Source organism: Typha latifolia, chromosome 2 (genome assembly GCF_019914945.1).
Source record: "Typha latifolia isolate L0001 chromosome 2, TyphaL0001v2, whole genome shotgun sequence".
NCBI classification, from domain to species: domain Eukaryota; kingdom Viridiplantae; phylum Streptophyta; class Magnoliopsida; order Poales; family Typhaceae; genus Typha; species Typha latifolia.
Genome location: NC_133087.1, coordinates 7,071,862 through 7,094,332, shown reverse-complemented (window position 1 = coordinate 7,094,332; position 22,471 = coordinate 7,071,862). Strand labels below are relative to the sequence as shown.

Sequence of the window (22,471 nt, the reverse complement as noted above, 5' to 3'; positions counted from 1 at the left end):
TGATGTCTCACTTTATATGGGTAACTCTTCTTCTACTAAAGTAGTTAGAAAGGGTTCAGTGGAACTGAAGTTCACATTAGGAAAAACTCTTACTCTACTTAATGTATATCATGCTCCCGAGATTCGAAAGTATCTTGTTTCGGGTGGTTTGCTTTCTATGCATGGTTATAAGCTTGTATTTAAATTGGACAAATTTGTACTAACTAAGAAAAGCTTATTTGTCGGCAAGGGATATGACAAAGATTATATATTTAAACTAAATTTAGTAAAGAATGATGCTTCTGTTTATTTTGTTGACTCTTTGTCTTTGTGGCATGCTAGATTAGGTCATGTGAATTTTGATTCAGTTAAAAGAATGGTTAAATTAGATTTACTTTCTTCAAATTTACAAAATGATAGAAGTAAATGTGAAATTTGTGTTAAAACCAAGTTAACTAGAAAACCATTTCATAGTGTAGATAGAGTTTCTACAACTCTACTTGAATTGATACACTCTAATGTTTGTGACTTGAATCATAAACTCACGAGATATGATAAAAGATATTTTATTACCTTCATTGATGGCCTTTCTATGTTTGCATATGTTTATTTATTAAGGACAAAAGATGAAGCACTTAGTAAGTTTAAATTATACAAATCTAAAGTTGAGAATCTCCTTGGTGGTAAAATAAAATTGCTTAGAAGTGATAGGGGAGGTGAATACTTTAACAATAATTTTGATGCATTTTGTGAAAATAATAGTATAGTGCATCAAAGAACTGTTCCATATACACAACAACATAATGGTGTGGCTAAAAGGAAAAATATATTGGATATGGTTAATGCAATGCTTGACCATTCTTGTCTTCCGGACAATCTTTGGGGTGAAGCAATTCTAACGACTACACATATTCTTAATAGAATACCTTCTAAAAGAAATGTATCTTCTTATGAGTTATGGTTTAATCGAAAACCTAACTTAGGATATTTAAAATTGTGCAGGTGTCTAGCTTATGTTAGATTGCCCAATTTGAAAAAAAAAAATCAAAGTTGGAGCCAATAACCACTAAATGTGCTTTTATTGGTTATGCTTTTAATAGCAAAGCATATCATTTTCTACAGATAAATACAAACGTTGTGATTGAATCTAGGGATGTCGAATTCTTTGAGGATAAAACCTTTAAAGAATATAAATCTCTAGAATTTAATTTTAATAATCAAGAAAAATCTCTAGATCATGATTCTACTAAAAACTTTTTTGAAGATGTGAAAATTAGAAAATCCAAAAGAATTAGAAAAGAATTAAATTTTGGTCCTGATTTTGTGACTTATCTTGTGGAAGGGACTTCAAATTCTATTTTGAATGAATTTTATTTTTGTCTTAATATGAAGAGTGATCCTCCTAGTTTTGATGAAGCAATGAAATCAAGAGATGCCATTTTTTGGAAGGAAGCTATCAATGATGCAATGGATTCTATTTTGTCTAATAATACTTGAACTTTGGTAGACTTACCTTCAGGATCTAAACCTATTGGATGTAAATGGATATTTAAGCGAAAGCTTAAATCTGATGGATCTATTGATAAGTATAAGGCTAGATTGGTAGCCAAAGGATTTAGACAATCTAAAGGCATTGATTATTTTGATACCTATGACCCTGTGGCTAGAATATCTTCGATTAGAATATTAATTTTATTAGCGTCAATATATAACTTCAAAATCCATTAAATATATGTGAAAATAGCATTTTTGAATGGTTATTTAGATGAAAAAGTTTACATGGATCAACCAGAAGGTTTCATTTTACAAGGTCAAGAAAATAAAGTATGCAAATTAGTTAGATTATTATATGATCTAAAACAAGCCCCCTAAGTAATGGATTCCGATCAAATGAGGCGGACAAATGCATCTATTATAAGATGATTGATAATGACATTGTGATCATATGCTTATACGTAGATGATATGATTATTTTTAGCAAGAGTGACTTATGCATTAATATAACTAAAAATTTCTTATCATCCCATTTTGATATGAAAAATTTGGGTATTGCAAATACTATTCTTGGTATGAAAATACACAGAGTCGGAAACTCTCTTGCGTTGTCACAAAGTCATTATATTGAGAAAATTCCAAAGAAATGTTCTCATTTGTTTGATAAAATTTCAAGAGTTCCTTATAATCCAAATTTGAAGTTTGATATTGATAAAAACCGATGTGTATCACAACTTGAATACTCAAGGATTATTGGAAGTCTGATGTATGCAATGCATTGCACACGTCCAAACATTGCTTTTGCCATAGGCAAATTGACTCGATACACTAGTTATCCTAATTTTAAACATTGGAAAGCAATATCCATTGTATTAGGATATTTGGAAGGAACTAAATTATTTGCACTATACTATGAAGGAAATCCATCTGTTATTGAAGGATATAGTGATGCAAATTTAACTATGTAGATGATGGTTCTAAATCTGCGAGTGGGTGGATTTTCACTCTTGGTGGTACTGTTATTTCTTAGGGATTCAAGAAACAGACTTATATAACTCATTCTACCATGGAGTCTGAGTTAGTGGCTTTAGGAACAGCAGGCAAAGAGGCTGAGTAGTTAAAAGATTTGTTAATTGATTTGCCAATATGACCAAATCCTATGCCTCATATTTCAATTCATTGTGATAGTCAAGCCACTTTGTCACGGGCATATAGCAAATCATATAATGGAAAGTCAAGACATATACGTCTCAGATATAATTCTGTGAGACAGCTATTAGAAAATGAAGTACTCACCGTGAATTACATTCGATCGTGCACAAATTTAGCGGATCCTTTGACTAAAGGCCTTAACAAGGATCTAATTAGAAAAATATCTTATGAGATGGGTCTTAGATCAGTTGAATAATATTACCAAAAGATGGCAACCCTACCTAAACCATGGATTTCCATGCTCTAGGTTCAAAGGGAAAAATAAATTTGTAGGGTGATGATGTAGCACGCTATCTGGACTTACTCAGAAATTATTTGGTAAGTGCTATGTTTCTGTAATAAACATGTGAGGTTGAGTTAAACTCTTACTGGGTTCATATAATATGTGTATTTAATCTACAAGAGCACCTAGAAGAACTCTACCTATGTGAGTGCGAAGTCAGGCCGCTTATATCGGAGTTTGGTCAACTCCTAGCACACTAATGAAGTCGGGATCAGCGCATGGCCATTAATGGGCGGCTGGGAAGAATATTGAGATTCTGATAAAGATATGTGTGAATTCTCTGGTTATGTCATAAAGTTTGTTAATTTAAGAACTTTATGTATATTAACATCCTGATACAACTTTGAGGATTTTACACTATGTGAAAATTCAAATCATACGGTATTTTTACTTATGTATCAATATCTTTGTGTAACAGCAAGCATATTTAAAATCAAAGTTATTATTATTTATTTTAAAATAAGTAGGGGATTGTTAGAAATATTAATATTTCTATGGTATTATTTTAAAATAAATAATTTTATGAATAAATATTTATATTAGACACATTTTCATAATTATAACTATTTGTTAGTTATTTAACTACCAGAACTACTTTTTAGTTATCTAACTATTTTCTAGTTATTTAACTACCATAACTATTTTTAGTTATCCAACCACTTTTTAGTTATATAACTACCATAACTATTATTTTGGACAATTCCATAGACCTAAGTGCTTGCTTTGTTACAATTAACTCTTGCTCAGATCAAGGTTCAATTTTGCGAGTTGCACCTTGATTTGTGATGGTCTTGTATCTCGAGAACAAATTGCCTTTGTAATTTCCAATTGCAATAAGTGGACGGCAAATTTGTTTAAGAGATAGATTTACCTTCGCATGACCGTTGCAAGTGCCTAGTTATTTGATTTCATTAACCTCCACTTTTAATTTTCTCCAACAAATTCTAACAAAACGATCAATGTAAAGGATGATGTATCAGCAGTTAAAAAAGTTGGATGTTGCTCAGGTTAGCTCTTTCGGGCTCTGATATTTGTCGTAATTATCATGTGTTATTATGACAATATGACAAGCTACCTGCAATTTTCATATATATTTTTTTAACCTCGAAATTTCATGTGAAGATGGTGTGATTCTTTTGGAGAAGCATCTTTTCCAAGGAAGTAAGTTTTTCAAGGGCATGTGGCAAGGAGATCTTAGGAGCATAGATTTTTCAAACTTGGCAATGGCTTTATCTTTAATAATTCTTAGTTGATGTTGAATTAATGTGATGCTTTTGGAGAAGCTCTTTTCCTGCCGAAGTGAGCTTTTAAACTTGCTATGTCTCCGTCTTTTACTATCATTTGTTGATGTTGAAATTTCTATTTTCTTGCTTGTTTCTAGATATGGCTTTTGTTATTGGTTGCATTGAGATTTTAGGATTACTCTTGTTGCTACTTTGTGGATTCTAGTGTACGTGTCAGGAACATCATTTCATAATTATTATCAATTAATTTTTTTTTCTTGACCTTTGAAATATTGTGTTGGAGCTTTACAGTACTGGCTGCTCACTTTCTATCAGTTCTTGCAAATATATATATATATATGGAATTATTTTTTATTATATATATCTACTAATATCAATCTTCATGTGTTATGAAGATTTGCTCATCCACCGCACTTTCACATCATAAACAACTCCTTTTTTAAGACATTTAATCGGCACAAAAAGCTATAGTTTTTGACTAATATAAGTCTACCTTAAATTATTTTTACCAATCTAGTACAATTTAAAATTTATATACAAAACCAAGTGTGTTCTAAAATTACTATCTCAGTTATTAATCTCTAAATATAAATTGCTACTGAATCAATAATTTATATAAAAATTTTAAAACCATTCCGAAAATTGTCAAGTTTTAATAAAAGAAATCTATATAAAATTACTTTTTGGTTAAAGTGATTTTCCTATAAGTAGTTAATTGAAAAGAAAATTCTTGAATCAAACTTCACAAATTTTTTTGAGTCCGGAAAGCAGTGGCGGTCTCATTGCACAAAAGAAACATGAGTCAAAAATAGCAAATGGCATCAGTGTAATAATTTACTAAAGAATAGCTACTTTATCTCTGACATTGTTACTCTAACTTCTGAATCCCTATGAAAATGATTGGATTTGGATTTCGTAAGATGGCAAAATTATTATATATTTTTATATTTTTCTCGTATATGAATATAGATAGGAATAGTAAATTTAACTATCATATATCAAATATACTAATATTAGCTAAAAAATATACTAATATTTATATTTTATATTTATACGAGCTTATTGTTTTATTAAAAAAAAAATTAGAGATTCATGAGGAAGTATGAGAACAGTCTTTTGTATCACTAATTTTATAATATTTTAAAATATATTGATATCTAAATATTTAATTATTAACGACGGATACTTTATTTTCTGTAAGCCAGAGTGACCTTAAAGATAACTTGTGGGATTTGCCACCTTAGTAAATATCATATCGCAAAAAAAAGCATTAGTGAGTTATTTGTTTCTAAGTGTGAATTCTTTTCTTCCTTTACTGCAAACAAAACTCTAGCAGTAGATATATTTCAATATTGTAACCAAACGCAACGATAAAACCGTGAAATAACTCTAAACTCGAACCTTGTATTGCAACTAAAATTTTATTCACTTTCGTTGTCTTTATTCCGCCAATTTTACAGTCCCTTTTCCGAATGAGTATTAAGTGAATAACATCTCCCTTCGACGTTACGCCTAATTGTCCATTATTTCTCCAACTACAACCTCCTCCTTCCTCTCACCTTCCCGATAAACCCTAATGGATTCCTCCTCCTCTTCCACCGGCGACGCCGCCCACCTCGCCTCTCGCCGCGCCACCGTCATCGCCGGCCATCTCCGACACACTCCACCCGCCTCTTCCTCTTCCTCCCTAGAAACCATCCTGTGCCTCCACTACACCCCTCCGGAGCTCTCGGAGAAGCCGCCGGCCTTCGACTCCGGCGAGCTGCGGCGACTCATCGACGGCCACCACCTGGAGGCACGGGATTGGCTCTTCCGGGTGATGCAGGAGAGCCCGCTGTTCTGCCGGCGCCGCCACGGCGGCGGGATGGCGTTCGTGGCGGCAGATTACAACCAGACGAAGGAGCAGCAGAGGGAGATGACGATGCGGCGGATCGGGTACCTGAAGAATCGCGGAGTGTTTGATGGGTGGCTCACGGACACGGGAGTCGAAGCAGCGATGAGGAACTTTGCCTTCTTGGAGTGCCTGGCAATCTATGATTACTCCCTCGCGATTAAACTTGGGGTCCACTTTTCTCTTTGGTAAAGTCGATTCAGATCTCTTTGATCTTGTTATTTTGTTTTTTAGTATGTTATGTTTGTGGAATTATGAAATTGGTAATTTGGACGGGGTGTTTGGTGAAAGCTTAATAGAACGCCATGGAAGATATCCATGTGATCGTGGAAAGTTTTAGTTAATAGAAAGCCAAAACTTTCTTGATTCTTTCTGTTATCTTATTGTTCTAGTTAATGAAATGTGGATAATCTATAAATTTATGGAAATCCAAAAGGCTAGGTGATGTTATCTGTCATGTCATCTCTTTTGAGATTCCGTTTAGCTATTTGAATTGATATATCTCTTTCTTCCTGACCTTTATTGTTTATTTTCATTTGTTTCCCAAATAAATAACAAAGGAATAGGTCGTAAGACAAACCATATATGACTGTTTATATAGATATAAATGTTTATATATTTGGGATAAGACTTAGACTACAAATTTTATGTTAAATAAGTGGAAAAAGATTGATCACTTCTGAAACCAAAATGTATACCTTGAGATCTGACTATATATATATATATATATATATAATGTTAAATTAATGTGACATCACACTTTTTTTTATTCTCAAAAAAAAAAAACATGTGATGTCACATTTCTGAATTAAGTGCTAAGTGCTTCTTCTAACTCCTAAGTGATTCTCTAATTGATGACAGGGGTGGTGCTATCCAGTTCTTTGGTACAAAGCGTCATCATGACAAGTGGTTGAAGGACACCGAGAACTATGTTATAAGGGGTTGCTTTGCAATGACTGAACTGGGCCATGGAAGCAATGTACGTGGAGATGTTTGAGTTAAATCACTAAATGGAGTAAGGCCTTATTAGTGTATGCTGCTATAAGTTTTCTGATTGAATATTTGATGTGTTTCCAGGTGCGAGGAATTGAGACAGTTGCAACTTATGACCGAAGTAATGGAGAGTTTGTCATAAACACTCCTTGTGAATCAGCTCAAAAGTATTGGATAGGAGGAGCTGCTAATGTGAGAAAAATTCTCGTTAGTTCACTTAGGGAATGAGTTAACAACACAATACTCATTTTCATTTGGTTACAAGATATGCCTGCTATTTTAACTGTTTTTGTTTCAGTATCCCCACTCTCTTATTAACCGTCTTTTGACAGCATGCTACACATACCATAATCTTTGCACAACTTCATATGAATGGAAGCAATCAAGGGGTCCATGCTTTCATAGCTCAGATCAGAGATGCAGATGGAAATATATGCCCCAATATCCGTATAGCTGATTGTGGTCATAAAATTGGCCTGAATGGTGTTGATAATGGTCGGATATGGTGCGTCATATAGTTCTAACAATAGTGTGTATTCCAATGGTCAGAAGTTAGTTTATCTTGTTTTTATCTTCTCAGGTTTGACAATGTTCGCGTCCCTCGAGAAAACTTGCTAAACTCAGTTGCTGATGTATTGCAAGATGGGAAATATGTGAGCTCAATAAAGAACCCAGATCAGGTGATATGAGTTCGTTAGTTTTTTTTTTTTTTTAAATATCCAATTCTCTATCAGTTTTTCACTTTGACTCTGTACCACATCCTGATGTACCTAAGAGATTGGAGTTAAGACTTTAGTTTTTGTATAAACTGAGACTTTTATCTTTCAGAGATTTGCAGCTTTTCTAGCTCCACTGACATTTGGGCGTGTGCAAATTGCAGTTGACTCGGTTTATACATCAAAGGTCTGTTTCAACTTTCAAGGACACGTTCTTCCATTGGCTCTTAAGTAGTTTAAAGATTTTGTAGGAACAGGGCAACTATGCATGGCCTGGTTACTATCTTATCTCCCATACTTTCAGGTTGGTTTAGCAATTGCCGTGAGATATGCCCTCACAAGGCGGGCCTTTTCTATCTCACCGAATGGTCCAGAAGTTCTACTGCTTGACTATCCTAGTCATCAACGACGTCTCTTACCAATACTGGCAAAGACGTAATCTCCAACTCGGACTAAATTTTCATGCTCAATTTCTGAAATTTTGATTGGACAATCTCTTAGGGATTCACCAAGTTAAGAATTTTGAGGTACCAGACCAGTAGCAAGTGTATTAGCTTATACTTGATAGTTAATCTGACTGACTCACTACTAGGAGATTCAGACCTTCTCTGGTTGAATGCTACGTTATCATTTTGGTAGTCGAATCTCAATTCAATGAACCGTTAACTTTGTCTCATTTGTTGGTACTCTTCTCAACTTCCGTGAACATGTCCCTGGCTCAGTTGATGTCTGAATATCAGAGTTAACCCCTAATTGACACATTGTTTCTTTAGCCAAGGCATGATTCCATAACGGATCATGCACAGACCCAGATCAGCTCAGATTTTTTTTCCCTTTAAATCTCAGTATTTCAGGCACTATATACTGCAAAGAAATATGTACTTTTATATTTTTCAGTCAATTTCTTATTATTCCTTAGAATATTTATAATTTTATTGACATAATCCTCCTTATATTTGCAGATGTGCTATGAGTTGTGCAGCTAACTACTTGAAGAAGATTTATGTTCAGAGGACTCCAGAGGCAAGGAAAGCTATACACATTTATTCTAGTGCTCTCAAAGCTACACTCACCTGGCAAAACATGTTAACACTTCAGGTCATATGCATCTTACCTATATTTTCACTCTTTCCCAAGGACATTCTTCTAAATTTCAAGATGTCTCTAACTGCTTCAGGAGTGTCGTGAAGCCTGTGGTGGCCAAGGCTTGAAGACAGAGAACCGTATCGGAGTTCTGAAAGGCGAATATGATGTGCAGTCCACGTTTGAGGGTGACAATAACATACTAATGCAACAGGTACCTGTATCTACAACATTAGTTGATGTGTCTTTTCCTACGTAGTTGAAGGCCTGAGGTAATATAATCCTGTTGGGACAGGTTAGCAAAGCTCTCCTAGCAGAATATCTAGCAGTTCAGACAAGGAAAAAACCATTTAAAGGACTGGGTTTGGAACACATGAATGGACCGTGCCCTGTTATTCCAGAGAATCTTACAAGCTTTACAATCAGGAGCCTCAAGTTCCAGGTACTTTGTACTGTCTTTGCTTTTTGCTTCGTAAGGTGACCTTGTCAGGCTATGATTCTTTTCTCTTTCAGACTGACATATTCTGCTTGCGAGAACGAGATTTGCTGAAGCGCTTTGCAGATGAAGTTTCTTGCTATCTGTCTCTGGGAGAAAGCAAAGAGAAGGCACTCATGCTGGTAACAACTCTATTTATTTCTCCTATCATTTATTGGTGATAAATAAACCAGCTTGTTTGATTCATGTTGCCTTCATTATCTATGAATCAGAGCTATCAGCTTGCTCAAGAGTTAGCTAGGGCATTTACTGAACGCACAATATATCAAATATTTTTGGAGGCTGAGACAAGCCTGCCTTCTGGACCATTGAAGGTAAGTCTTTCTAAACTTACTAGTTGTATATTGTTAGCTTAGCATAAGAACTTGGCTGCTGGTTAGAGCAGTAAACTCAACTTGCTATTTAGAAGATTAACAAAATTGGCAACATGGGTCATCTCAATGATGAATATTACGATTTTCAGGATATTCTGGGTTTGATGAGGTCTATGTATGCCTTGATCTGCATTGAAGAAGTAGCATCTTTTCTACGTTATGGATACTTGTCAGTTGGCAATGCTGCTACTGTGAGGAAAGAAGTTATGGCACTGTGCAGTGATCTAAGGCCTCATGCACTTGCTATTGTCAGTTCTTTTGGTATACCTGATGCTTTCCTCAGTCCTATTGCTTTTGACTGGATCGAAGCGAACTCATGGTCTTCTGTGAACAGCAAGTAGATGCCTGTTTCTATAACGCCTCCTGCAGAACAGTAATACCAGTCAATATTTATCGTTCCTTGGTGGTTCAAATGCTTCCAATAAAGTGCTATTGTGTTTTACATCAGCCTATGGAGCATGATTAAAGCTCACCTTGCAGTCTGTAGAGGATGACCATGTTCGTATATGAGGCTTCGGTCACGGATCTCATTTATTTTAAGAATAAGGTCAATTTTAGAATAAATATTCATCTTTATCATTCTCAAAATGAGGTCTTTCTTCTAAAAATAATTATTTTTATATTCACTTGTATTATGAATTAAAAGTGTAATAAATATTTTGATATGATATAAGTAAAAGAAAAGATAAAAAATATATATTTTAATTTTTAAGAAATTATTATAAATATTTTTTGATTTGATATAATGTAGATTGCAATGGTAAATTAGTAATTAGCTTAGTTTGCGGTATAAAATATAATTTTGATAAATAATATTTATATTTTAAAATAAAATTATTATGATGTTTAGATTTTATTATGTAATAAGTAGTAGGTAGTATTTCATAATTAGAAAAAAAGTTATAAAGTTAGTGTTACGAACTGGCCTAATTCGAATCATAGCAGTTTTGCATGAGATTTGGGATATGTGGGTGGAGGCATGGATTCTTAGGTATAGGATGGATGTGATGATGGAATAGAGGACGAGTAGTTGATGGAGGTGGCTTGGCAATAGATGATGGTGATTTATAGATGCGGATGCGATAGATGGTTGAAGCCTATGACTGGCCTACAACTGTGGTAAAAATCGTACGGGAGGTAGAGACGGTTTAAGATGAAGAGACGAAGAGGGAGAAGTAGGCCTACCCTACGGGACTAGGGAAATCGGCAGCAAAGGGAGATTAGAAGCTAGATAAGATCATGCCAACGGAAGAGATGCTGCTAGTTGGTAAAGGAGAAAGAGGGAGATGTAGAGGCCTATGGCCTAGTTGATAGGGCAAAAGCCAATTAATCTTTCATTCCAAGCATGCTTAAGATACAAGTCATAATGCCCTATTTATAGAGATTAAATCAAAAAGTTTAAAACAAATTTAACTAAACTAGTCTTCTTTATCTTCTCGGATTAATCCTTCGTTTCATCACAGATAGATTTCGAATCCGGAGAAGTCATGAATATCAAAGTTGTAGATCTTGAGGTTGAGGATTTTATCCAACTAGTTTGATATTATTTGGATATATGTAGAATATTCTGCGAATACTTTCTAAAACCTGCGCAGAGCTGAATTTAGCTAATTAAATAAAATCTTAACCTACTAAGACTCTAACTAAACCAAATAATCAAATAAGATAATTAGACTCAATCCATTGAGCTCAATCTCCCTTTGATGTGATCCGATCTGACTCGGTTCGCATTAGGGAGCAATGACTTTAGGAATAAAAGGAATTTTCAAAATGAGGTATTTATTATAAAAATAATTATTTTTATGTCTTTATTTTAGAATAAAGATGTAATAATTATTTTTGATGTGATATAAATTTAAAAAAATAGAAAATGATTTGTCTTTTATGAAATTTAATAAGTTGTTTTTATTTGACATTAAGTAGATTGGTAAAATAGATATCAAAGGTAAATTAATAAAAGGGTTAGTGTGGTAATTGTTCTTTAGAATATAATTATTATGATGTTTAGATATTATTCTGAAATAGTTGTATTTTAAAATAATAGAAAAGTAAGGCTAAGGAGATGGATAGACTTAGAAGCACGAGTATGTTTAGTTTAAGTATAAGCACTAAACATGATTAGTTTGGCTTTATTTCTTAATTATAATTTAGGTACTTTAACTTAGATTAAGAAAATGTGGTCTTTGTCCGTGAACTAGGTAAGTATAATAATTATTTTGATGCGATGAAAAAAATAAAAAAGTGTTGATTTTCTAGGGAAATAGATGATATATAAAATTAATGGACCAAAATATCCTTTGACTTTGATAAAAATTAAAAATATTATGATTTATTGTTAACTTATTAAGTTTTAAATATTTTTTAGAGAGAAGAGTATTTATTTTGAAGGGAAATTAATTAGAGATAGATGAGAGAAGATTTAAAATATATTTAAAATTATTATTTTTGTGTGACATGATATTTATCTTTTTTAGAAAAATATTATTATTAAATTTACAAAATATAAATTTGAGTCCGCCATTTTAAACACATATTAAACTTAGTAGTAAATTATATTATATAATAAAATTTTAATTTTCTTTCAGCGGTGTGTACGTTTTCTAAGGTTATTTTTTTTCAGAGCCATGGATGGTAAAGAGAGAAGCTCTTTAATAATAAAAAAGATATATTTTTTGAGAGAAAGTACAGAGAGAAAACGGAGAGAGAACAGAGAAGAGAAGTATTGCAAAATATAAAATGGATAGATTTAAGTCATGTTAAAAATAAAATTAATTTGAATTTATAATAGAGTTTTTTTATTTATTAGGGAGTGAATTTGACTAGAAATTAGAAAAAAAAAATTTGGTCACTAAATTTAACTAGGCTCCGAAAGAACATAACCAGTATATGACTATTGTAGTTAATTGTACCTCATGTGAGGTGGGGACCACATAATCCAGCATGTGCCTTGGTCCAGACCACTGGATCTGAGTCATCACCATTCACCAACCAGAAGGTATGAACTATGAACCCAAAAGGGCCGAGCCATAGTAGGGCCCATGACCTAACCCAGCGTCTACCCCGGACCCCATCCACAACCACATCCACAACCACAACTACCTCTCTCGAAATATATACATGTATATTATTGTCCCCTCGATCCCCTTTATCCCTCGTTAATTTGCACCGACAACCCCACGCAGGTAGGTCTTTCACCTCCTTTCTACCGTTTCTATGTTAAAACAAATACAATTTCCACCATTAATTCATAAAATCCACGAAAAAGATCCACTCTGGTAGTAATTCGGCAAGAATAAGAGATCGATGACAAACCAACAACCAAAAAACTCATACAATAACAAAACAATAAATCCAGCATGCATGCAATTGATGTACTACTCCTTATAGACAATACTATATAACAAGACCCATCAACACTGCAAACCCCACGAGAGAGACCCACACCAAATTCCTACCCGTAAACACAACCGCCGATGAACTACTATTGACCGCCTCCGACGAAGGCCCCGCGGCCGTCGATGTCGAATTGTCCGGAGTTCCCTTGGGCTTACTAACTGCAGACTTAGGCCCGAAGAGATCATAAGGCAGCAAAACCTTGTCGAGAGAGTACACCGCCAGCGGGAACTCGGAGTAGAGCGCGTTGGTGATCGAGGTATCGACCACACCGGTCGACACGTTCACCTGGTTTCTCGCACTCGTCACGTTGACGGTGTAGACGCCGTTGTTGCTCGACGCCTGGGTGCGGACCGGGTTGCTCGTGGTCTCGAACGTGACGAAGCTGTAGTACTTGGGCAAGACGTGGTACAAGACTAGTCCGGATTGGTCCTGCATGCTTAGCTTGTTGAGCGTGCCGGTCTTGAGGTTGCTGAAGGCGTTGTCGGTGGGGGCGAGGATGGTGAAGCCCTCGACGGTGTCGTCGAGCTCCTTGATGATTTGTTCGCCGACTTGGGTTTCTTTTAGGAGGCGCAGGAAGGTGCTGTACTGGCTGCCTTTGACGAGGATGCCGGTGAGGTTGAGAGGGGCAGGCGTGGGGCCAGGCGCGGCGGCGGCGTCTGTTGCGGCGTGGGTGAGGTGGAGTTGGTTGGTGAGGAGGAGAAGGAATTGGATTAGGAGTAGGGAGAGAAGAGAGGAAGGGGTTTGGAGAGAGGCCATTGAGGACTAACGTACGCTACTTGGGTGTGGTGATATGGTATAGTAGAGAAGGGATGAGATTTTTGTAGTAAGATGGGAGGGAAGGAGTGGAAGGGAATATGAGCTGGGAAGTGGAGTTGGAGAGCGAGGGCTTTCAGGGTGTCAGGCCCCATAAATTGCAATTAAAATTAAGCTAGTCTAATGATTGTGTGTATAGACCTATTTTTAAGGGTTAATTATTTTGGACTACCTAACTATCGCCAATTTTCATTTGTACTATTTATTTATTTATTTATATTTTAATGATATTTTGATCCTCTTGACTATCCAAAATTAATTTCTCAATTTAAAATATCAAATGACAATTTTACATGATAACTTCAATTTTTTTTTTGTTTGTTTCTTTGTTTCATCTAAAATTAGGATAAAGAGAAACCAGTAGCCAATCAAAGAAGCATTTGAGAGAGTTGAAATAGTTGAATGGTCTAGGTATAATTAATTTTATATTTAAAATAAATAGTAAAGTTTGATGCTACTCGAGATAAATGCATGATAGTTTTAATTTTTTTTTTATACTGTAATGGTTTTTTTGTAATTTTTTGATCGATTATGAACTCTGAAGGCAAATTTTGGGATAGTTAAAAGGACTTGGTTCTTTCTTCTATACATATATATTGGATAACTAGTTAAACCGATTAAAAAGTTGACACAAATGGTCTAAACCATGCGCGTTAAGATATCGCTCACAACTTACTAAACTTCATTCAACTATTTTTTAAAAGAAAAATAAAACAAAGGATTTTATTGATTAAACACAACAATTACAAAAAGCCCTGCTGATGTCGGAGCAAAAAAAATCACAGAATAACCTATAGTTATTCTTATGTTGACAAGTCAATATGTAGATTTGTTGACTTCTCTATAAACATAAATATAAGAAACTTTACAATTATAATAGTTTTATAAAAGTAGACGAATATCATCTACCCACAGAGTCCAGCATCCATACTTGTTCAAAGAGCTGTGGCATATACTTGTTCAAAGAACTATTTAGTTAAATTAATAGAAATTCCATACACCTGGTTAGAGGTATTGTTGATGCACGCATCATTCCTTCTCTTCCAGATCTGCTAATGGATGTTTGCTATCAGGGCCCGCGGCAGGATAGTTCTAGCTTTCCATTTGCTAGAAAATCCTCCACCCTCCCTAACCCAATCCCCCTTTTCCCAGCTAGGTAGGTTGAAGGCAATGCCTAGGCATTCCTCCGCAAAAAATGCACATCGAGATGACAAAATTGCACTGGTTGAACATAAGAGTGATTGATTCATGGAAAAGATTACATTTCGGGCACAAGAACAGTTGACCAATGTGTAGGGACGTGAGAGATTATTTGTCATAGGTAGTTTACCCCATATCAATTTCTATATTCAAAGAAAAAAACTTCATTCTTGGCAGGGACATAAATTACCCAGAAAATTTCCCAGCTAGTCCAAGTCGAGGGAGGATCGAGGTTGTAACACTTAATATCTACGTTTATATGGTAATTAGTGGTAAATACATATAAGCATGCATTAGATATAGGAGTTTCCAAGTCATATATTTGCTAGTTTTGTGGCAAAGTTAATTATATTTTAGCCCAGTTGTGGTACCTGTATCCTGTTTGGGTGGTGGGAGAGATGTGTCAAGGTGGGGTAAGAGGAGACAGCTCAGTTGATGCGACGTTCAAACGAACAAGAAAAGAGAAACTTGCGATCTGGCCAAAGAACAGCCAGCTCTTATAAGCAGTATCACTTTCCCTTTTGTATGATTCATTCCCATGCATTGGCTCCTATTCTAATATCTGGATTCGAACGAGGACAAGATCGGCCGGTCCCAATCCTACCATAACGACAACTCGCCTAACCAATTTAAAATGGCCAGGTTAATTAATTGGTGAGCACCTAATTATAGCTGTGTCATTAGTCTCAATTTGACTGCTAAATAAGTTTTCTAGGTTGTTTAAGTTTCTCATCTGATAACCATTCCTCGGCTGCTAACATTTATATTCCTTATAAAATTATGTAGCAGTACTGTAGTTACTAACTCAAAGTACTCGTAGCTTAACACCCTGCTTTTAGACTTATATCTTGTTTTTCCCTCGTATCCAATTGATTCCTCTGTTTATATTCCAGTACCCAAATAATGCATTTTCACGAATTTAAAAGCATATGTTTGGTTAACTAAATAAGGCCTCATCTCAGCAGCACAATTACCATTTTGTAGGTTGAATTATTATTATTATTAATAAATTACGCAACTCTGACTGCCTAGTAACGGGATAACTATTTTTTTTAGCTCTTAAACATAGCAATAAAGGCGGATAGCCGGATAGTTAACTACTGATTAAAGAGTATCTTATTATTCTCCACCAAAAGAAAGGGTGCTGTTCTGGACGCATTAGATCAAGAAGTTCGTTGTAAAACATAAAAGAGGTACTTAAATGCAAATTTCCCAAATGTTTCTAGTTCAGTCCTCTGTTGTTACCAGATGCTAGGTTGGTATTGACCTGTGTCAATGCACTGGATAAGCGGCACCTATTGAGATCTGAACCCAGCTGAGCAATTATTTATTAGCTATCTCTAGCCCTTTTAGATTTAAAAAAAAAAAGAAGGAATCAATTCAGAAGTAACAGAAGAAAAAATATATATAGCAGAATAATAAACAAGGATGATGCATTAAAATGGAAAGAAGAAAAGTATCAATCAATCATACATACAGAGAAATCCGAAACAGATGGATAAATAGAACCCCGGCCATAACTGCAAGCATGCAGGCAGACGAACAAACTAACACCAAACAGCTAGCGCAAGCAAAAACTCACTCCCACCTGATCAGAACAAACTCACGATGCTCATAAACCCAAACCCCAACACAAACGCCCACCCAGCGCTCCTCCCCCTCGCCGCATTCGTCGAGGAGTCAGCTTCCTCCGCGGGCGCCGCGGCGGTCGAGCTCACCGGAGTCTTCTTATGCTTCGACGGCACGGTCGAGGCCGTCGGTGCCGGCGCCGGCGGCTTGACGCCGAAGATCTCGGCCGGCAGAAGAACGCTGTCTACAGAGTAGACCGCCAACGGGAACTCGGAATACAGCACGTTGTTGATTGGGGCGTCGTTTACGCCGGTGGAGACGTTGACCTGGTTGCTCGTGCTCGTCACGTTGACGGTGTACACGCCGCTGTCGCCGGACGCCTGCGTGCTGATGGGGTTGCTGGAGGTCTGGAAGGTGGTCAAGCTGTAGTACCTCGGGAGGACGTGGTAGAGAACTAGTTGAACTTGTTCTTGGTTGGTTAAGCTGTTCAATGTGCCAGCTTTGAGACTGCTGAAGGCGTTGTCGGTTGGGGCGAAGAGGGTGAGGCCATTGAAGGAGCTGTTGAGCTGGCTGATGAGTTGCTGGCTGACCTGGGTTTCGTCGAGGAGGCGGAGGAGGGTGGTGTACTGCCCGCCTTTGGCGAGGATGCCGGTGAGGTTCAGCGGGGCCGGGGTCGGGCCGGGAGCGACCGGGGTGGCCGCGAGGGCTCTCGGGGTGGCGAGGAGGAGGAGAAGAGTGGTGAGTGGGAAGAGGAGGAGTTTGGAGGAGGCCATGGAGGTGATGGTGGCAATGGGAGAGGTGAGTAATGGGTTTGAGAATGAGAGAGGGAGAGTTTATGTAGTTGGATATGGGAGGTAAGGAGAGCAGAGGAGGGTGGGATGAGCTGGCTTGTGGGAGAGTAGGAGAGTGAGTGCTTTCAAGGGCATCTATTAGTTTTGTGTAAGATTGGAGTGTCATCTATTCTATGCCATCCTTATTTCTTGATTTGGACTGTTCTCTTTGCCCTTTGCCCTTTGGAGAGTAGGACAGGAGATGTTTGTGGTCCCAGATCATCATGCCCTTTGTAATTGTATGGCCAAGGGTTGATAAGCATGGTGGTTTGTATCGATTGATGTATGATTTGCATAGTAACGAGTTACTCAAATGATTAAAGGGATTCATATTGAATGAGTATACTTAGTTTTAAATTTTAACAGCATCGATTTAACTGTGACACTATTAAATTTGTATTTCTCTCCAAAAAGAGTTGATATCTATAGCTAGGCACTTGTTTTAGTGTGCTAAAATAAATAGTGATGGAACAATATTTCTTGCCCTGTCTCATAATACAGCAGGAGTCCAAGTAATGGATTTTAAATTCAAGTGCATAAAGATTCTGAAGTTAGATTTAGAACTCAGGACGCTCAACTCTTTCCCTTGAACAATGTTTGAAATATCTTGAGAATACTCCAGAATGTTATTCATCAGGACTAATATCTATACTTGTTCAAAGATACTATGCTTCCCAGTAAAATAGCATTATTCTGATAGAATAAATATGGTCTCAGCTTATATTACCCCAAGCATGCATATCATATCACACTAATTTGATCGAGGTTAACCTAGTAACCATTGGCATAGTACGTAGTGCGTCTATTATTCTTTGCATGCTAAGTGACACGTAAGCGGAATGTACGTTAGGTGAAACATATGCATCTTTATAGGCAGTCTGTCACAATTACCCATGTGCTCTGCTTTAGATATAGACATTAATGCATATATATTGGCATGCATTTTGTTTGCTTCTTCTCTATTCCACCAAATTGGTGCTCTGGCTGAGCGTTGCTGTAACGTACTCTCCCATATGATCAATAAAGAGAAGCCATTGCCTGACCTTACCGTGCTCTGGTGCTATGTCCACCTCATGACAGCAAGGAGAGAGAGAGAGAGATATTAGTAGGCGATTGCTAGCTATTTTTCGGAAACAAAGTTCACATTTTTATGAGATGTGAAATAACTACATTATGACTTTTTTTTAATGTGAAACCACTTGGAATCAGCATAGTTGCACAATGACTTTCTACCTTTTGAGGAGTGGCTGCTAGTGATGTATATATGCCATTTTTCTATCTCGATCCATGTTAACTCTCACTAGTTCACTTCTAGAATAAGAATAGAATAAGCATAAGTATTCTAATTTTTAATACTAATCGAAGAGGATTAATACTAGTATAAGCTATTGTAATATTTAGTTCAATATTAATATAAGATATAATAATTATATTTAATATAATAAAAAGTTAGTATTAAAATAAGGTAATTATATTGAGAATTAATGATGTTTTAAATCTAATGATGAAAATACTCTTAACTATATGTTAAAAAATAATAGTAAATAGTATTTTTCTAAAATAATATTAATTTTTATTAAAACTACAGACTTAAAATAATCTATATATCAAAACTATAAATAAATTATTATATTAGAATAAAATAAGATATTATTTAATTACTACACCAGAATAAGAAAGCTTATTCTAAAATAAGCTTATTCTTATTCTATAAACGAAGGAGGGCGTACATAACAGTTAAGAATTTCATAGTAAGTAGCTAGGAAGGAGAATATACTAATAACATATACAATAACTGATGGAATCTAATGGACAATTTTTTCTTATTAATTCTTAGGCCAATTGCTAGTACATATATGACAGCTTGACTATCCTATGATTTTTCTAGCCCATGTTTAAAGAAAAAGATTATGAAAAAAAAGACGCATCTTTGTCCGATCTCGGATATATTAATTCATCGATCAAACCCAAAACGCAGAATAGAATAAGATCTGATAGCAAATAAAATTAAGTATGCCTTGTCGGATCCAAACCTAATGATGGGTTAACTTGGAATAGGACTGGATAAGTGTCGGCCAGGTTCGTTATCCAAGCAATTGTTTCATCTTGTTAATTTATCACCTAGGTACTACTGCAAAAGGTAACAATTGACTGCTTATTTAAGGGCAAATACTACCTTATGCTACATTTTAAATCCTAATTCAAGGGCTATATTAGCCCTTGGGAAATAGTTAGCATGCATGCTTGGGGTAAATTAGTCAATTAATTAAGGATTTACGTAATTGCTTTGTTTTTTGGTATTTGATTTAAAATAAAGTGAGGAGAATTTAATTGAAACAAATTCCTACCACTTTCATGCTTTTCTTTAGAGAGATCAACGTAAATCTTCATAATCTAACCACTTACATTTTTGAATCATTACTGAAACATGTTATATTATTGTGCCACTGAACTAGTATATTCTTTGTTGTAGTGTCCGAATCCTATCTATTCCTTAATAATATATAGGTATATACTTGTGGATAGAGGTCTCAGATGCCCAGGCTCTGCCCAAGAGCTTGACTCGTTACATCCGCCTGTAGACCCATCTAACCTGCTAAAAGATATAACTAGAATTTATATTTGATTCTTTAACACTTTCTAGAGGATTTCAATGAACTTGATTAGTCAGATGGGGGTTTATTTATTTTTTAAACTATTATGGTTTAGCACTAAATTTTAGCATTTTCCAAGTATATCGTTTTTTTATTGAAGACTCATTTTTCTCTTTTTTAGATGCACCTAACATCCCCCCTTAGCCCAAGTCACATCCACTAACACCTTGCTTAGCATGCCACCACTTACTCATGCTAATTCACTATTACGATCCGACCACATGAGTTAAGTTGAGTCGAGTTAAGTTAGTTACTTAGCTTTATCTTATTATTCTAAATTTCAAATAAATTGGATAATCTCTATGTGAATCTAATCTGCTAGGGATTTTTTTTCCTATAAATAGGGGTGGACATGTGTTGATAATTATCATTAGGAGAAACATAAGTTTAGCTAGTTACTATTTTCATTTTTATTTATCTTTTTACCTTGGCTGTTAGATTGTCTTTATCTTTATAGGAGTAGATCATAACAGTAGATTCCTTTCAAGCATCCAAACCCTAGCCACCTCCTACGTCCAGCAACCATCTTACAAACGGCCGTTCACCACCACCCTTGGCCGTCCACCACCCTCCGACGACCGCCACAATGTCGGATATTTACCGTCCTACCCTCTCTAACCTATCCCCACTATTTTATTTTTAACTTTTTATCCCGATCTCCGATTTAGGTGAAACTAAAGCCATTAGAATAACTCATGAGGTTATCTCTACCTAAATTTTCATAATTTTCTTATGAACAGATCGTTCTGGTTTGAAACATTGGTATCAGAGCTGACGTTCCTCGAAAGATGGTAAACACGTGATCTAAGACCCACGAGGAGGGATCGACTATGGAGAACCAAGGATGTAATAACCTAAGTAGTGTAAAAAAATTATTGGGCACGACACGACCAGCCATGCTGTGGCCTGCCTCGTGCCCAGCATGCTATGCATGCTGTATAGGGGTGAAAACGGGTCGGATTATATATTATTTATAGAGATTAATTTCTCTAATTTTATAAATTTGACATACAAAATTTTTTTTTATCGTAAAACTATTAATAATTTTGTGTTAATTATATATAAATAAAATATTATAATTATTTTAAATTCAATCAATATCCGTTTAAGATTCGATTCTCTATTCGAAAATTATTCGTATCCGTTTAGTTAGGATATAGTTTTAAATTTTGCTATCCGTCCAATATCCGTATCCGAATCTGTATCCGGACTAAAAATATGGATCCGAATATGGGTTGAGCACTATCTGATCCGTTTTCACCCCTAATGTCGTGGCAGCGGTGGAGGTACCACACACCTCCACCGAGCCACTTTTCTCCTCGCCACGGCGACGCGTGGAGGTGGGACCCGGCCCACCGGCCACTCCGCCGCGTGACCATCTCTCTCTCTCTCCCCCTCATTCTCTCGATCTCTCTCTCTAGCTCTCCCCCCACACTCTCTCTCTTTCTCCCTCTAGTTCCCCAGCAGTCACCGACCGTCGGGAAGAGCTATTGTCGACCCTTTTATCCACCGGTGAGCCTTCCTCTCTCTCCCTCTTTCTCTCTCTCTCCTTCTCCCCCCCCCCTCTCTCTCTTTCTCTCTCTCTCTCTCTGGTTCTCTCGGTTTCCTCTCGGGACCGCCGGAGGTTGAGCCGCCGGCCGTTGAGTGGCCACTAGCGGCCGTACCCTTCCCCTACGGCCCAGCCCTCTTCCCTTTTTTCTTCTTCCTCTCCTCCTTCTGTTCTTTCCTTTGGGAGTTCTCGGGCTAGATTTGGTCAAAAGGTGCCCACGACCTTTCGAGGATAGTCACAACCTCCTATACAGCGCCTTACAACAACCCAAATCGAGGAACAAAGAGCAAAAGGCCTATGCTACTATTGCGATGATAAGTTCATCCAATGGCATAAGTTTGTAAGACTAGCTACTATTGTGTTTATGGAGGAGTCAGATGGGAATGACTCTAAGGATAGTGCAACTTGGATGGCTGAACTGAACTACATGGCTTAGTCTTCTGAATGTACCTTGATGGCAAGGTGCGTAGAAGTGTACAGAATGTTATGACATAAATTGAGTTTGAGTTTGAGTTAGTTAACCCGAGACATTAAATCGGTTGAATCAATTGAATCTAGCATTTACTTATTTTGTATTTTAGATTTATTATTTGTTTATTGTATTAGTTGAGTCTATGAAATGTTTAGTCTAAACCTAGTTCTTAATTAATTTGGTTGGCTTCTATCTAAGTCAGTTAGTCGAGTCAAGTTAGCTT

General features: G+C 36.3%; 3 protein-coding genes across 3 annotated transcripts; 1 reads left to right on the top strand and 2 right to left on the bottom strand.

Moving 5' to 3' along the window:
• Window positions 1-5,683: 5,683 nt before the first annotated feature.
• Window positions 5,684-10,353, top strand: LOC140782396 (acyl-coenzyme A oxidase 3, peroxisomal-like). The gene is made up of 13 exons (XM_073128930.1): window positions 5,684-6,291; window positions 6,965-7,082; window positions 7,181-7,288; window positions 7,429-7,601; window positions 7,677-7,776; window positions 7,925-7,999; window positions 8,117-8,247; window positions 8,775-8,910; window positions 8,990-9,109; window positions 9,191-9,337; window positions 9,409-9,513; window positions 9,604-9,705; window positions 9,855-10,353. Exons 1-13 carry the CDS (start codon window positions 5,789-5,791, stop codon window positions 10,104-10,106), a joined length of 2,070 nt encoding a protein of 689 aa, XP_072985031.1. The 5' UTR covers window positions 5,684-5,788; the 3' UTR covers window positions 10,107-10,353.
• A 2,665-nt stretch (window positions 10,354-13,018) lies between these two features.
• LOC140781121 (fasciclin-like arabinogalactan protein 13) lies at window positions 13,019-14,034 on the bottom strand. Its single transcript, XM_073126935.1, has one exon. The coding sequence runs from the start codon at window positions 13,915-13,917 to the stop codon at window positions 13,159-13,161; it is 759 nt and encodes a 252-aa protein (XP_072983036.1). The 5' UTR covers window positions 13,918-14,034; the 3' UTR covers window positions 13,019-13,158.
• A 2,548-nt stretch (window positions 14,035-16,582) lies between these two features.
• On the bottom strand, window positions 16,583-17,720 carry LOC140782554 (fasciclin-like arabinogalactan protein 6). Its single transcript, XM_073129185.1, has one exon. It carries the CDS (start codon window positions 17,514-17,516, stop codon window positions 16,767-16,769), a length of 750 nt encoding a protein of 249 aa, XP_072985286.1. The 5' UTR covers window positions 17,517-17,720; the 3' UTR covers window positions 16,583-16,766.
• Window positions 17,721-22,471: the final 4,751 nt, after the last annotated feature.